Here is an 18,202-nt window from a genome sequence, read left to right as displayed (position 1 = left end):
GTGTGGTGCTGTGTGGTGCTGTGTGGTGCTGTGTGGTGCTGTGTGGTTCTGTGTGGTGCTGTGTGGTTCTGTGTGGTGCTGTGAGGTGCTGTGTGGTTCTGTGTGGTTCTCACTGAGGACCTCCAGGTGAGCGGTGATGGAGGTGTTGCTGTGTGTGATGGAGCAGGTGTAGACTCCACTGTCCTCCCTGCTACTATTAAACAGCTCTAACGTCCCATTGGTCAGCTGAGACACACGACTGTCCGACAGCAAGACGTCCTGGAGATCCTCACTCTCCCTACACACACACACACACACACACACACACACACACACACACACACACACACACACACACACACACACACACACACACACACACACACACACACACACACACACACACACACACACACACACACGGTTAGCGGATAAGACAGAGCACTGTCCCAACGAGACACAGGGTTACCACAGTAACCCCACATCTCCTATTATAACATTAGTCTCACCATGTGACCTGTGGACGGGGTGACCCGAAGGCCTCACAATGCAGTCTGGCCACGCCCCCCTCCGTAACTTGATAGACGACCCCATCAGAGGACAGGATCTGAGCTGGCAGCTCTGGGACAGAGAGAGATTTCATTTAGATTAGACATTTAGAAATATTTCCAAAATATAAGACAAGATCAGAAATGTATGTAATATCACATCCTGGCAGTCAGTCTGGTGCTGGTCTATAAAGGTATCCTGGCTGGCTGTCAGTTTGGTACTGGTCTATAAAGGCATCCTGGCTGTCAGTCTGGTACTGGTCTATAAAGGTATCCTGGCTGTCAGTCTGGTACTGGTCTATAAAGGTATCCTGGCTGTCAGTCTGGTACTGGTCTATAAAGGTATCCTGGCTGTCAGTCTGGTACTGGTCTATAAAGGTATCCTGGGTGTCAGTCTGGTGCTGGTCTATAAAGGTATCCTGGCTGTCAGTCTGGTGCTGGTCTATAAAGGTATCCTGGCTGTCAGTCTGGTGCTTGTCTATAAAGGTATCCTGGCTGTCAGTCTGGTAATGGTCTATAAAGGTATCCTGGCTGTCAGTCTGGTACTGGTCTATAAAGGTATCCTGGCTGTCAGTCTGGTACTGGTCTATAAAGGCATCCTGGCTGTCAGTCTGGTACTGGTCTATAAAGGCATCCTGGCTGTCAGTCTGGTACTGCCAGACAAGTTCAATCAAGCCCAGATAAAGCATTTGAAATGATTTCAAATAGTATTGAAACCGAGGTATTTAAACCAACCTTATGTACACCTGAATGAACATGTATGTATTGAAATCAGATGAATTATACAGTGAATTATAAGTGAAAGAATCTGTCTATAAACAATTGCTGGAAAAATGACTTGTGTCATGCACACAGTAGATGTCCTAACCGACTTGCCAAAACTATAGATTGTTAACAAGAAATTTGTGGAGTGGTTGAAAAACGAGTTTTAATGACTCCAACCTAAGTGTATGTAAACTTCCATCTTCAACTGTGTGTGTGTGTGCGTGTGTGTGTGTGTGTGTGTGTGTGTGTGTGTGTGTGTGTGTGTGTGTGTGTATATATGTGTTTGTGTGTGTGTGTGTGCGTGTGTATGTGTGTGTGTGTGTGTGTGTGTGTGTGTGAATATATGTGTCTGTGTGTGTGTGTGTATATATGTGTGTGTGTGTGTGTGTGTGTGTATATGTGTTTGTGTGTGTGTGTTTGTGTATGTGTGTGTGTGTATATGTGTTTGTATGTGTGTGTTTGTGTGTGTGTGTGTGTGTGTATATGTGTGTTTGTGTGTGTGTGTGTGTGTGTGTGTGTGTGTGTGTGTGTATGTGTGTGTGTGTGTGTATATGTGTGTGTGTGTGTGTGTGTGTGTGTTAATGTGTTTGTGTGTGTGTGTGTGTGTGTGTGTGTGTGTGTGTGTGTGTGTGTGTGTGTGTGTGTGTGTGTGTGTGTGTGTGTGTATATGTGTTTGTGAGTGTTTGTGTGTGTGTGTGTGTGTGTGTGTGTGTCTCACCAATGACATAGATGTATGTATTGTTGAGGATATTCCCGTGTTTGTTGGTGGCTTCACACTGGTACACAGCCGTATCACCAAACACGACATCTTTTAGGACCAACACCCCTCCGCTCACCCTCCGCCTAGGGTCAGTGTCTACCTCTACACAGAGGGGAGGTGGGAGAGAGAGAAAGAGAAAGGGATTAACATTGATCTCTGATCAGCAGAAACAGGGGTTAGACGTTAGAGGTTAGTGATTAGAGGTCAAGGGATAGATGTTAGCGGTCAGGTCAAAATGTTGCTCACAACAAAGACAACTAACAAAGAAAATCACTTTATCAAGCACAACAAAACCAGAAAGGGGTTGAAAAGGGGTTCTAACAGACGCCCACCATGGATGCCCACTAGGCTTGTCTCTGGAAAGATCAACTAAAAGAAACTACTTAGGATAGGAGGTAAAAAATAATATGGAACAAAACAAACATGGGAAAACCAAACTCAGACTTCCTTCAAACTTATATAGGTTGAGCTCGAAATCACGTCTCAGCTGACGTGAAGCCTAACTCTTTCCAAGTCTCACCTTCCCACTATCGAGACGGCAACCAGCACAGGGGTGATACATACTGAATGACGAGGGGACACCAATCGGTCCAACCTGAAACACCTTCCCCCTTAAGACAACAAATATATCCTACAGTTTTCTCACCAGCAACAGAAAACAACTTCCATTGCACAACATAATCAACTTAAAAGCGTTGCTACTTATGCGTCATTCATAAAATATAAGACAAAAACAGGTCCCTTTGGTTTTGTAAATCACTTTTTATTGTATCTTTTTTATAGCTTCCTCAAACTGAAGTTTTGAGAAACTCACATTTCTCTCGTCACCTTGGAACGAGCTTAAATAAAACTGAGCTAGGGCAACACACTGGCTAATCGCTAAACACAAAACGTATTGACTGCCCAACCTTGAAAGACAATCTTGGCCAGGTCGCAGTTGTAAATGAGAACTTGTTCTCAACTAGCTTACCTGGTTAAATAAAGGTTAAATAAAATTAATAAATTAAAAAAAAATCGGCAACCAAGTTGTCCTTACCACGGACATGTCTGATTTGAAGGGGAAACTCCTGCAATATAAGACCCCAGCGAAGGTGTAGGCGATTCGTGCAGCTCGTCTTTTGCAGGAAAACAAGAGTTATGATCGGTATAGACCACCAGAGGGGTAGACACCGATACATAAACCTCGAAGTGCTGAAGAGCCAGTACTAAAGCAAGCGTCTCCTTGATATTCGAGTAGTGATTTTGATAGGAGGCCAATGTCTTTGAAAGTACCCCACAAGGTGCTCAGTGTTGTTATTGTCTTTCTGTAGAGCCAATGCTCCTACACTGCTGTCATCAATGTACAAAGCAAATGGATGACAGAAATTCAGAGCAGCTAACACCGATGCAGAGACCAACAGGGTCTTTATCTTCTCAAAAGATTCCTGACAGTCGGGGCTCCAACTTTTGGGCTGGTTAAATCTGTAAGTGGCTCAACAACCTGGGCAAAGTTCTTACAAAAAGCCTGAGAGTAATCAGCCATTCCCAAGAATCGGCGCAGTTCTTGGTGAGAAGCTGGCACTGGAAGGCTACTGATGGCCTCCACTTTTGCCAGGACTGGTAGAACTTCCCCTTGCCCCACCACCTTCCCTAGATATTTGACTGTTGCTCTGGAAATTTCGTACTGGTTGACTGTCAGGTTGGCAGCTGCGAAACATCCAAACAGACTCCCAATATCCTGAAGGTGTTGGGGACAGGTCATGCTAAAAATGACCATATCATCTAAATATGCCTCAGCATTTTCTAGCCCACATAGCACAATGTGCATGAGCCTTTGAAACGCGCCTCCGACATTATTTTCCTAACCTAAAGCTGGAGATGAAGGTAGTAGAACAAACCATCAGTGACAAACTCTTTGGAGTGCTCAGTTAGAGGGACCTGCCAATATCCCTTCAGCAGATAGAACTTGCTAAATGTACTTAGCAGCGCCAACCCGGTCCACCCTGAGTGGATCCTGAGTGGCGCAGCGGTCTAAGGCACTGCATCGCCAGTGCTAGAGGTGTCACTACAGACCCGGGTTCGATCCCGGGCTGTATCACAACCGGCTGTGATCATGAGTCCCGTAGGGTGGCGCACAAATGGCTCAGCGTCATCTGGGTTAGGGGAGGGTTTGTCCAGGGTAGGCTGTCATTGTAAATAAGATTTTTTTCTTAACTGACTTGCCTAGTTAAATAAAAAAAATAAGAAAAATAAACCTGGGCAAATGGTATGAGTCCGACTTATTAACGTCATTGAATTTCTGAAAATCAGAACAAAACCGCAGCGACCCATCCGCCTTAAGTACTAATATACAGGGCAACCTCTACGGACTGTTGCCATATGCATGAACTCCACCTCCCTGCGGAGCTACTCTCTCTTTTCAGGGTTCACTCAATAGGCATGTTGTTTGATTGGGGCCAAGTCCCCAACAGCAATGTCATGCTCTAGTAAATTTGTCTGAGTTGGCATATCTGAGAATAAACCCTGATACTCTAAAAGCAGTGCAACAATGTCACCTTTTTCCTCCAGAGTCAAGTGTGCCAAAAAGACATCAAGGTTTCATCAACAAAACATTTATAAAAAAATATATATATATATTTTTTTTTTTTAAATGCATGAAATGAAATGTTTGAAATGTATGTATGTAATGAAATGTATTCATTACTGTAAGTCGCTCTGGATAAGAGCGTCTGCTAAATGACTAAAATGTAAAATGTAAATGTAAATGTTTTCCAGAATCTCTGAGGTACTCAACCGTCCAACCGGCACAGGATGAATTAGGCTTTCCTCTTCCTTGAGGAAGACTATAGTCAACGGTGACAGTAGTGGCCACAGGCAGAACAAGACTACCATTTTCCACCGACCCGATCATAGCGAGTGAAGTATGGTTTCAACATGTTGACATGACACAGGCAAGTTTTTCTCCTGTGCTCTGGTGTGGTGTTGATGTAATCCAGATTACAATTTTTTTTTTACTGTGGTGTAAGGGCCTGAAAGTGAGCCTGCAACAGTGACCCCAGAACGGGAAACAAAACCAGGACTTGGTCACCCACACCGAAAGTACTGTTTCGGGCCTTTCGATCATACCAAACTATAATTTTAGATTTTCTCCAGATTCTCATTGGCAAACTCACAGGCACGGTGAAATCTATATCAGAAAACTCAAAGGACCTCTGACATGATGTCCAATCACAAGTTCATTCAGACTTAAGAAATTCCTGAATAACCTCCCGTGCTGCAAACAGCACAAGACCCACTCATCCCAGTCTTTCTCAAACTCAAAGGCGTAACCTCTTAACATAGACTTCAAAGTTTGATGAAACCTCTCAAGAGCACCTTGAGACTCTGGGTGGTAGGCACTAGAGGGTAAATGGGTTACACCCAACTGTTGTAGCACTTGCTGGAAGACCTTTGACATGAAATTCGAACCTTGGTCCGACTGCACTAACTGCAGAAGTCCAAACGTTGGAAATAATTTCTCCAGGGCCTTAACAATACTGGGAGCCGTGATTTTCCTCAGTGGAATGGCCTCAGGGAAACGAGTGGCAGCACACATTATGGTTAAGAGAAACTGGTTACCACTCTTGGCTTTGGACAAACGACCAACACAATCCACAAGAACCCTGCTGAAAGGTTTGTCAAAAGCAGGAATAGTCTGCAAAGGTGCCACTGGTACAGCTTGGTTTGGTTTACCCATCTGCTGGCGAACACGACAAGATTTACATTAAACCACAAAATCCTGTTTCAGACCAGGCCAGAAGAAGTTACACAAAATACGGTCATATGTCTTGTTGATCCCAAGATGGCCTGCGATACTACCATTGTGAGCCAACCTCAGTATCCCTTGTCGAATTGTAACTGGAACGACAACTTGAGACACACTGGGCCAATCGCCTTGCCCAGAAGTGGTGCGAGAACGACATTTCCTCATTAGAACCTCATCTCTGTCAAAGTTACCCACACAAACTTCATCAAACTCCTCAGCAAAAAGAGGGAGAGGAAACAGATTGACAATGGTGGGATTGCTGACATCCTCCACAACACTAGACTTGCTCCCGGCGACTTTCTTAGACATAGCACTTGTAACGGCACACACTGGGAACACTCTAGGGTACTTTTCAGATTACCCATCAGCTTCCTCTACTCTAGGTTCCTTACAAACAACAGGATTCAGCACAACCTTCCCTCCAGCCAAATCGTTTCCCAAAATGAATGAGATCCCCTTCACCGGCAGGCTAGGCCCCACTCCAATGACAACGGGACCAGAAATAAGATCAGACTCTAGTTCCACATTATACAATGGAACTTCCATGCAACCCATCTCCACGTCTTGTACTAACACATTTTAACCAGTTGCTGAAGTGTCAGACAAAGGCAAAACAAAACACCCTCCAAAATGAAGGACGAGACTGCCCCAGTGTCTCTCAGTATCTTCACTGGCTGTATAACAGCATCGCCACTGTGCAGAGACACAAACCCATCTGAAACAAAGGGTTCATACACATCTGAACCAAAATCTTGTTTAGGAGATACACCAGTGTCACGCCCTGACCTGAGAGAGCCGTTTTATTTCTCTTTTTGGTTCGGTCAGGGTGTGATGTGGGGTGGGCATTCTATGTTATCTATTTCTTTGTTTTGGCCGAGTGTGGTTCCCAATCAGAGGCAGCTGTCTATCGTTGTCTCTGATTGGGAATCATACTTAGGCAGCCTTTTCCCACCTGTGTTTTGTGGGTAGTTATTTTCTGTTTAGTATTCTGTTACCTGACAGAACTGTTGGCTTTTTCATTTTTGTTACTTTGTTCGGTTGTTTCATTCATAAATTAAAAATCATGAACACTTACCACGCTGCGCTTTGGTCCCCTTCTCATTCTGACGACAGCCGTTACAACCAGTCCCAACCAGAGACTTAATGGGCTGGAGATACCCCAGTCCCAACCAGAGACTTAATGGGCTGGAGATACCCCAGTCCCAACCAGAGACCTAATGGGCTGGAGATACCCCAGCCCCAACCAGAGACTTAATGGTTCTGGACATACCCCAGCCCCAACCAGAGACTTAATGGGCTGGAGATGCCCCAACCAGAGACCTAATGGGCTGGAGATACCCCAGTCCCAACCAGAGACCTAATGGGCTGGAGATAACCCAGTCCCAACCAGAGACCTAATGGGCTGGAGATGCCCCAACCAGAGACTTAATGGGCTGGAGATACCCCAGCCCCAACCAGAGACTTAATGGGCTGGAGATACCCCAGTCCCAACCAGAGACCTAATGGGCTGGAGATACCCCAGTCCCAACCAGAGACCTAATGGGCTGGAGATACCCCAGTCCCAACCAGAGACTTAATGGGCTGGAGATACCCCAGTCCCAACCAGAGACTTAATGGGCTGGAGATACCCCAGTCCCAACCAGTGTCACCTGAGCTCAAGAGGTAAAGCAGCACACACTTTCTGATCCTTTCCCACAAGAACACTTTGGAGGAGGAGTGACCAAATATCTCCCTGCCATTTCAGGGAGGTGGTAATCTGCTCAAACAGTGTAAAATATAAATCTACCTCCTTTTCGTTGAAAGGCGATACAAGCCGGCTGTTCTGACCAAGATCAAACTCTGTTGTAAGACTGGAGTCAGAGTACTTCCATATCGATCTCCCTTTGTCCTGCTTCCATATCGATCTCCCTTTGTCCTGCTTCCAGATCCAACTCCCTTTGTCCTGCTTCCAGATCCATCTCCCTTTGTCCTGCTTCCAGATCCATCTCCCTTTGTCCTGCTTCCAGATCCATCTCCCTTTGTCCTGCTTCCAGATCCATCTCTTTTAAGCAAATGGCATGCACACATTCTTCTTGTTCTAGTCTAGCTACACATTCTTCTTGTTCTTGTCTGGCTGCATGCTCATCTTGTCTTCCCTTTGCTCTAAATGTAATTTCTGCTGCTCCAATTTTTCCTTTAGTTCTTTCTCCCTCAATCGCACATCTATGGGAATCACCCCACCACCCGAAGGACCCTTTTCATCATTCTCCCTCTCCGGAAGGATTTCCTCCTCCACCAAAGTTGCACCAATCAAGTCTTTTTGCTTTTGGATCGCCAAATGCCACCTTGATGTCATAATGCTTTGAAATGAGAATCAGACTCGCCTTTGTACATTTATCTAGCATCTTCCACGTAGGATTTCCACAAATGCTTACAATTTAAAGTCCATGGCTTTATTTAATTAGCCTGTGTGTTTATGCAACTTTCAAAATGATTGAACCAATCTGATAACCCCTCAAGGTTTATGTCAGTGACATAAACTCTACCTAAAAGTGTATTTTTAACACTCAAATATCTGGACACAGCAGAGCTTCAGAGTAGGTGATTAGAGCAACTACCATACTCAAGGGACACAATATCATAGACGAGCCCCCATTTTGTTACGTTCACACAATACAAACTCAATATGTCGCTCTCAACAAAGGGAACTAACAAAGAAAATCCCTTAATCAACCAAATCAAAACAGAAAGGGATTCAAAAGGGGTTCTGAAAGACACCCATGTGGTGCCCACTGAACGTTGGCAAAGCTACTAGTAAGGGGTTCTAGATGACACCTGCCTAGGCTGCACAAACTAAAAGAAAAACCCACAACAACTTAGGATAGAGAGTAAAAAGAATATGGAGCAAAACAAACAGGGGAAACACTAAAACTTAGGCTTCTTTCAAACTTAAACTGGTTGAGCTTGAAATCGCATCTCTGCTGATGTGAAGTGTAGCTCTCCTAACATCTCTCAAGCTCCATTGAAGCACTGGGCCAGCCACTCCTATATAGCACTGGGCCAGCCACTCCTATATATCACTGGGCCAGCCACTCCTATATATCACTGGGCCAGCCACTCCTAAATATCACTGGGCCAGCCACTCCTAAATATCACTGGGCCAGCCACTCCTATACATCACTGGGCCAGCCACTCCTATATATCACTGGGCCAGCAACTCCTATATAGCAATGGGCCAGCCACTCTTATAATCAGTGGGCCAGCCACTCCTATATACCACTGGGCCAGCCACTCCTATATTGCACTGGGCCAGCCACTCCTATATAGCACTGGGCCAGCCACTCCTTTTCATCACTGGGCCAGCCACTCCTATATAGCACTGGGCCAGCCACTCCTATACATCACTGGGCCAGGCACTCCTATACAGCACTGGGCCAGCCACTCCTATATAGCACTGGGCCAGCCACTCCTATATAGCACTGGGCCAGCCACTCCTATATATCACTGGGCCAGCCACTCCTATATAGCACTGGGCCAGCCACTCCTATATAGCACTGGGCCAGCCACTCCTATATATCACTGGGCCATCCACTCCTATATAGCACTGGGCCAGCCACTCCAGTACATCACTGGGCCAGCCACTCCTATATAGCACTGGGCCAGCCACTCCTATATTGCACTGGGCCAGCCACTCCTATATAGCACTGGGCCAGCCACTCCTATATAGCACTGGGCCAGCCACTCCTATATAGCACTGGGCCAGCCACTCCTATATAGCACTGGGCCAGCCACTCCTATATATAGCACTGGGCCAGCCACTCCTATACAGCACTGGGCCAGCCACTCCTATATAGCACTGGGCCAGCCACTCCTATATATCACTTGGCAAGCCACTCCTATATTTGACTGGGCCAGCCACTCCTATACAGCACTGGACCAGCCACTCCTATATATCACTGGGCCAACACAGGTGAGACACCTTCCACTAACGAGATGGCAACCAGCACAGGTGTAACACATACTGACTGACAAAGTGACACCAATTGGTGCCCCCTACAAGTTAACGAGCTATTCATGCTGAAGTCCAACCTCAAAACATAAATGGAAAAACCAATGCCTGTAACAAGGGGTCAGAGATCAGGGGTCAGGGTTAGGGGTTAGGGGTCAGGGTTAGGGGTCAGGGTTAGGGGTCAGGGCTTAGAGATTAGGGGTTAGAGGTTAGGGGTCAGGGTTAGGGGTTAGAGGTTAGAGGGTAGAGGTTAGAGGTTAGGGGTTAGAGGTTAGGGGTTAGAGGTTAGAGGTTAGAGTTTAAGGGTCAGATGTCAAGGGGTATAATAGGTCCATGACAACAGAAATACAATAGCCATTTTGAGGCAAGAGCGAGAGAGAGACATCTATTTGGTTGATTTGTCATCAGCTGACAAGATTAAACTAACTAGCTTTCAGAATGTGATTTAATCATTCAAACTCTGTCTCTCATCTCCATGGTGATTTAGTCCGTCTGGCCTTTACATAACAACATTATCAGATCAAATATGAAACAAACAAATGGTTGAGTACCTGTGACTGGCTCTCCGTTTATACTCCATGTGACAGTAGGGGTGGGGATGCCGTCGGCCTGGCAGTCTAGCCTCACTGTCTCCCCAGGGGAATACAGCAGAGACAGGGGCTCCTTCACCCAGTACGGCTCAGCTATATACACACACACGCACACGCACACACAGACACACACAGACACACACACACACAGAGACACACGCACACACGCACACACGCACACACGCACACAGACACACACAGACACACACAGACACACACAGACACACGCACACACGCACACACAGACACACACAGACACACAGACACACGCACACACACACAGACGCACACACACACACACGCACACGCACACACGCGCACACACACACACACACACACACACACAGACGCGCACACACACACAGAAGCACACACACACAGCAGCACACAGACAATATTGAAACATCTTCATCGTCATCACCATCATAATAAACAGTTTGTGTGTGTGTGTGTGTGTGTGTGTGTGTGTGTGTGTACCTACCTTCCACAGTGACAGTGTAGGAGTGTGTGACGGACCCATGTTTGTTTGAAGCCAGACACTCGTACTCTCCGTCTGCCTTCTGGGTTATGCTGTCGAACCGAAGCCACCTGCCGTGGTTATCTGTCCAGGCTCCTGTCTCCGACAGATTAACATCCATATGCTTCCACAATACCGAAGGAGTAGGACTGGAGGGAGGGAGGGAGGGAGGGAGGGGGGAGGGAGGGAGGGGGGGATGGGGGAGGGAGGGAGGGATGGGGGAGGGGGGAGGGAGGGAGGGATGGGGGAGGGAGGGAGGGAGGGAGGGAGGGAGGGAGGGGGGATATGGGAGGGAGGGAGGGTGGACTATGGGAGGGAGGGAGGGATGGGGGAGGGGGGAGGGGGGAGGGGGGAGGGAGGGCGGGGGGGGATGGGGGAGGGAGGGAGGGAGGGAGGGAGGGCGGGATGGGGGAGGGAGGGAGGGAGGGAGGGAGGGAGGGAGGGAGGGAGGGAGGGAGGGAGGGAGGGGGTAGGAAGGGAGGGAAATATACAGACAGAAGTGGTAAAGAGAGAGAGAAAGAGAAATGAAGTGGAGAAGACGACCATCAGTCCTGTTAACAATGTCATGTCCTGTCTTCTCATCGTCATGGTAATATTATTATGACACTCCATTTGTCGTCATGGAAACAACAACAGAGCTTGTTATAGCTATGCAGGAATCCCTTGCTGATTTAAAACTTAATACAGGCAAAATTAAATACATGTTGTTTTTAAACTCTCGTAAGGATGTTTCAGATGAACTACATGTTTACTCATTAGATGGTACTCCTATCAAAGGTGTTGCCTCATATAAATACTTTTGGATTGATATGGATTGACGTTTAAAAAACATATAGATGATCTGGTTAAGAAGATAAGATTTAAAGTTGTCTTTTTCTACAGAAACAGATGGTGTCTTTCTCTAAGCAGTAGGATGCAGATTATTCAGTCAACGTTTTTATCTGTTGTTGATTATGGTGATATTATTCATCAAAGTGCAGCTGCTATTACTGTTAAACCTTGGGATGCCATCTACCATAGTGCCCTTCGTTTTGTTACAGAGGACAGTTTTGATACTGATCACTGCATCCTGTATCTATAGGTTGGCTGGTCCTCAGTTTTAATACTCATCACTGCATCCTGTATCTATAGGTTGGCTGGTCCTCAGCATCCGTGACAAAGACAAACGAGCTGTGTGTCCTGAGATGCCATTCTGCAGAACACTGTTGTACTCCACCGGTATTTATTTGTGGCCCGTTTGTTAGCTTGCACCCTTCTTGTGGCCCATCTGTTAGCTTGCACCCTTCTTGCCATGCTCCTTCGACCTCTCTCATCAACGAGCTGTTTTCGCCAACAGGACTGCCGCTCACTGGATGTTTTTGTCAAACCATTCTCAGTAAACCCTAGACACTGTCGTGAGTGAAAAGCCCAGGAGGGTGGCTGTTTCTGAGATAGTGAAACCGGCAAGCCTGGCAACAACGATCATACCAAGCTCAAAGTCACTTAGGCCACTCGTTTTTGGCCATTCTAACGTTCAATTGAACAGTCACTGAATGCCTTGATGCCTGTCTGGCTGCTTTATATAGCAAGCCACGGCCACATGACTCACTGTCTGTTGGAGCGATCCATTTTCGTGAACGGGGTGGTGTACCTAATCAAATGTAAAACTGTAATATATACTAAGTGTACAAAACATTAAGAACACCTTCTTAATATTGAGTCAGTAACCTGTCTCCTCCCCTTCATCTACACTGATTGAGTAAGATCCCTTATTGACATCCATAAGGGATCATAGCGTTCACCTGGATTCACCTGGTCAGTCTGTCACGGAAAGAGTTCCTGACTCAGAGTAATATGCATGCATACGTACAGCCCTTTAGGTATACACTCCAGTATCAGGCTGTGGCCCCTGAGGGCCAGGTGAGAGCTGTGGGGGCCCTGAGGTTGCATCAGCTGGGGCTTCCTGCCACGAGCCACGTCATTACCTACAGACAGGAAACACATCACATCATTTTCTATACGTAACTTCCTGCTATGAGCCACATCATTACCTACAGACAGGAAACACATCACATCATTTTCTATACGTAACTTCCTGCTATGAGCCACATCATTACCTACAGACAGGAAACACATCACATCATTGCCAAAGAAGGTGGATATTTATTAAGATGAGCAACTCAAGCCGTTTACCATTGTAAAAAAAATACAAAAAAGAGAGGGAACAGCTGGAAAGATTTGCCAATGAGATGTCACGCTCTGGGGCACCTCCTCCACGGGCAATAAGAGAAGGACTTCTCATACTGGTTTACGTCATCGTATCTTCCAGCATGGGTATGGGTGTATGAGTGTGTGTGTATCCATACATGTGTGTGTATGTTTGTGTGTGTGTATCCATACATGTGTGTGTATGTTTGTGTGTGTGTGTATCCATACATGTGTGTGTATGTTTGTGTGTGTGTGTATCCATACATGTGTGTGTATGTTTGTGTGTGTGTGTATCCATACATGTGTGTGTATGTTTGTGTGTGTGTGTATCCATACATGTGTGTGTATGTTTGTGTGTGTGTGTATCCATACATGTGTGTGTATGTGTGTGTGTGTGTGTATCCATACATGTGTGTGTATGTTTGTGTGTGTGTGTATCCATACATGTGTGTGTATGTTTGTGTGTGTGTGTATCCATACATGTGTGTGTATGTTTGTGTGTGTGTGTATCCATACATGTGTGTGTATGTTTGTGTGTGTGTGTATCCATACATGTGTGTGTATGTTTGTGTGTGTGTGTATCCATACATGTGTGTGTGTGTGTGTGTGTATCCATACATGTGTGTGTATGTTTGTGTGTGTGTGTATCCATACATGTGTGTGTATGTTGTGTGTGTGTGTATCCATACATGTGTGTGTATGTTTGTGTGTGTGTGTATCCATACATGTGTGTGTATGTTTGTGTGTGTGTGTATCCATACATGTGTGTGTATGTTTGTGTGTGTGTGTATCCATACATGTGTGTGTATGTTTGTGTGTGTGTGTATCCATACATGTGTGTGTATGTGTGTGTGTGTGTGTATCCATACATGTGTGTGTATGTTTGTGTGTGTGTGTATCCATACATGTGTGTGTATGTTTGTGTGTGTGTGTATCCATACATGTGTGTGTATGTTTGTGTGTGTGTGTATCCATACATGTGTGTGTATGTTTGTGTGTGTGTGTATCCATACATGTGTGTGTATGTTTGTGTGTGTGTGTATCCATACATGTGTGTGTATGTTTGTGTGTGTGTGTATCCATACATGTGTGTGTATGTTTGTGTGTGTGTGTATCCATACATGTGTGCGTTAGAGCTGGGATGATAAAGGCACTTATCGCAGGCATTTTGCTGATATCGTTCATTATGATAAGTATTAGAGAAATACTAGAGAAGTATTAGAGAAATACTAGAGAAATACTAGAGAAATACTTAGAGAAATACTAGAGAAATACTAAAGAAATACTAGAGAAATACTTAGAGAAACACTAAAGAAATACTAGAGAAATACTAGATAAATACTAGAGAAATACTTAGAGAAATACTAAAGAAATACTAGAGAAATACTAGAGAAATATTAACGAAATACTAGAGAAATGTGAAATTTGAAATTAAATACATTTGCTAATCTGGTTGATGGGACAGTTGATGGCCACAACCATCTGACGTCTAGCAGTTTAAAGGAGAATAAGATAAACTCTGGTAGAAATGAACATGAGAAACTTAGCGCTCTATATTTATCGTGGATGGTCCTGGAGCGATGTAAGTGTATACGTACTAGGTGTGACAGTGAGTGAGATGGGTTCTTTAGGCAGGATGGTCCTGGCAGCGATGTATTGAGCATTACAAGTGTAGTCATCTCGACTGTCGTTCTTCAACACATTGGCAAAGTACAAGTTCCCATCCAGACCTGTCGTCACACGCTCACTCTGACCTATATGGAGCAGTTCTGGAGGAGGAGAGGGAGAGAGGGAGAGAGAGAAAGAGAGAGCGAGACAGAGAGAGAGAGCGAGAGAGAGACAGAGAGAGAGAGCGACAGAACGAGAGAGAGACAGAGAGAGAGAGCGACAGAGCGAGACAGAGAGAGAGAGAGAGCGATGGAGTGAGACAGAGACAGAGAGGCGGAGACAGAGAGAGAGGGAGAAAGAGAGAGAGAGAGAGAGACAGGGGGGTGTATTAGACAATGCATTATAAATGTCAATAAATTATTCCTACATTAAAGATTAAATGTTTTAAAGCTGGCTGAGAGGAGGTCAGGGACCTTGCTGTGTGGTGCCAGGATAACAACCTCTCCCTCAACGTGATCAAGACAAAGGAGATGATTGTGGACTACAGGAAAAGGAGGACTGAGCACGCCCCCATTCTCATCTCTATTCCTTGGTGTCCACATCACCAACAAACTATCATGGTCCAAACACACCAAGACAGTCGTGAAGAGGGAACGACAAAGCCTATTCCCTCGCAGGAGATGGAAAAGATTTGGCATGGGTCCTCAGACCTCAGATCCTCAAACGGTTGTACAGCTGCACCATTGAGAGCATCCTGACTGGTTGCATCACTGCCTGGTACGGCAACTGCTCGGCCTCTGACCGTAAGGCGCTACAGAGGGTAGTGCGTACGGCCCATTACATTACTGGGTCCAAACTTACCCTAGTAAAACTGACTATCCTACCGATCCTCGACTTCGGCGATGTCATCTACAAAATCCTCCAACACTCTACTCAGCAAACTGGATGTAGTCCATCACAGTGCCATCCGTTTTGGCACCAAAGCCCCTTATACCACCCACCACTGCGACCTGTATGCTCTCGTCGGCTGGCCCTCGCTACGTATTCGTCGCCAGACCCACTGGCTCCAGGTCATCTACAAGTCTTTGCTAGGTAAAGCCCCACCTTATCTCAGCTCACTGGTCACGATAACAACACCCACCCGTAGCACGCGCTCCAGCAGGTATATCTCACTGGTCATCCCCAAAGCCAGCACCTCTTTGGCCAACTTTCCTTCCGGTTCTCTGCTGCCAATGACTGGAACGAATTGCAAAAATCACTGAAGCTAGAGACTTATATTTCCCTCACTAACTTTAAACATCAGCTATCTGAGCAGCTAACCGATCACTGCAGCTGCACATAGTACATCTGTAAATAGCCCACCCAATCCACCTACCTCATCCCCATATTGTTTTTATTTACTTTCTGCTCTTTTGCACACCAGTATTTCTACTTGCACATCCTCATCTGCTCATCTATCACTCCAGTGTTAATCTGCTAAATTGTAATTACTTTGCTATTATGGCCTATGTATTGCCTTACCTCCTCACGCCATTTGCACACACTGTATATAGACTTTCTTTTTTTCCCTATTGTGTTATTGACTGTACGCTTCTTTATTCCATGTGTAACTCTGTGTTGTTGTATGTTGCCGCACTGCTTTGCTTTATCTTGGTCAGGTCGCAGTTGTAAATGAGAACTTGTTCTCAACTAGCCTACCTGGTTAAATAAAGGTGAAATAAAACATTTAAAAAATCACTGGGGCCAAGCTTCCTGCCATCCAGGACCTATATACTAGACGGTGTCAGAGGAAGGCCCTAAAAATTGTCAAAGACTCCAGCCACAATAGTCATAGACTGTTCTCTCTGCTACCGCACGGCAAGCGGTACCAGAGCGCCAAGACTAGGTCCAAAAGGCTTCTAAACAGCTTCTACCCCCAAGCCACAAGACTCCTGAACAGCTAATCAAATGGCTACCCAGACATCTTTAACACTGCTGCTACTCACTTTTTATTATCTATGCATAGTCACTTTACCTCTACCTACATGTACATATTACCTCGACTAACCGGTGCCCCCGCACATTGACTCTGTACCGGTACCCCCTGTATATAGCCTCCACATTGACTCTGTACCGGTAGCCCCCTGTATATAGCCTCCACATTGACTCTGTACCGGTACCCCCTGTATATAGCCTCCACATTGACTCTGTACCGGTACCCCCTGTATATAGCCTCCACATTGACCCTGTACCGGTACCCCCTGTATATAGCCTCCACATTGACTCTGTACCGGTACCCCCTGTATATAGCCTCCACATTGACCCTGTACCGGTACCCCCTGTATATAGCCTCCACATTGACTCTGTACCGGTACCCCCTGTATATAGCCTCCACATTGACTCAGTACCGGTACCCCCTGTATATAGCCTCCACATTGACTCTGTACCGGTACCTCCTGTATATAGCCTCCATGTTGACTCAGTACCGGTACCCCCTGTATATAGCCTCCACATTGACTCTGTACCGGTACCTCCTGTATATAGCCTCCATGTTGACTCTGCACCGTAACACCCTGTAAATAGCCAGCATTTCACTGTGAGGTCTACTACACCTGTTGTATTCGGTGCATGTGTCAAATACAATTTTTTTTATTTTATTTGAATGCCAAGAGTGTGCAAATCTGTCATCAAGGCAGACCTCAGCTCCAGTACTCCTATAAACCAGGTTTACCCCTTCACCTCAGCTCAAATACCAATATAAACCAGGTTTACCCTTCACCTCAGCTCAAATACCAATATAAACCAGGTTTACCCTTCACCTCAGCTCCAGTACTCCTATAAACCAGGTTTACCCCTTCACCTCAGCTCAAATACCAATATAAACCAGGTTTACCCTTCACCTCAGCTCAAATACCAATATAAACCAGGTTTACCCTTCACCTCAGCTCCAGTACTCCTATAAACCAGGTTTACCCCTTCACCTCAGGCCAAATACCAATTTAAACCAGGTTTACCCTTCACCTCAGCTCAAATACCAATATAAACCAGGTTTACCCCTTCACCTCAGCTCCAGTACTCCTATAAACCAGGTTTACCCCTTCACCTCAGCTCAAATACCAATATAAACCAGGTTTACCCTTCACCTCAGCTCCAGTACTCCTATAAACCAGGTTTACCCCTTCACCTCAGCTCAAATACCAATATAAACCAGGTTTACCCTTCACCTCAGCTCAAATACCAATATAAACCAGGTTTACCCTTTCACCTCAGCTCCAGTACTCCTATAAACCAGGTTTACCCTTCACCTCAGCTCAAATACCAATATAAACCAGGTTTACCCCTTCACCTCAGCCCAAATACCAATTTAAACCAGGTTCACCCTTCACCTCAGCTCAAATACCAATATAAACCAGGTTTACCCCTTCACCTCAGCTCAAATACCAATATAAACCAGGTTTACCCCTTCACCTCAGTCCAAATACCAATTTAAACCAGGT

General features: G+C 45.7%; 1 protein-coding gene across 1 annotated transcript in view; it reads right to left on the bottom strand.

The window, feature by feature from the left end:
- Positions 1–18,202, bottom strand: part of LOC115166440 (neural cell adhesion molecule L1) — a 110,396-nt gene that overhangs the window by 19,517 nt on the left and 72,677 nt on the right. Inside the window, exons 7-13 of the mRNA XM_029720338.1 lie at positions 14,717–14,887; positions 12,781–12,895; positions 10,896–11,080; positions 10,376–10,507; positions 2,011–2,154; positions 489–600; positions 114–277 (exon numbers count right to left, since the gene is read on the bottom strand). Of these exons, the coding sequence (XP_029576198.1) occupies positions 114–277; positions 489–600; positions 2,011–2,154; positions 10,376–10,507; positions 10,896–11,080; positions 12,781–12,895; positions 14,717–14,887 (1,023 nt within the window). The remainder of the gene's footprint in view (positions 1–113; positions 278–488; positions 601–2,010; positions 2,155–10,375; positions 10,508–10,895; positions 11,081–12,780; positions 12,896–14,716; positions 14,888–18,202) is intronic.

The sequence above is a fragment of the Salmo trutta genome, chromosome 28, assembly GCF_901001165.1.
Source record: "Salmo trutta chromosome 28, fSalTru1.1, whole genome shotgun sequence".
Classification (NCBI taxonomy): Eukaryota; Metazoa; Chordata; class Actinopteri; order Salmoniformes; family Salmonidae; genus Salmo; species Salmo trutta.
This window is presented reverse-complemented; position numbering and strand designations above follow the sequence as displayed.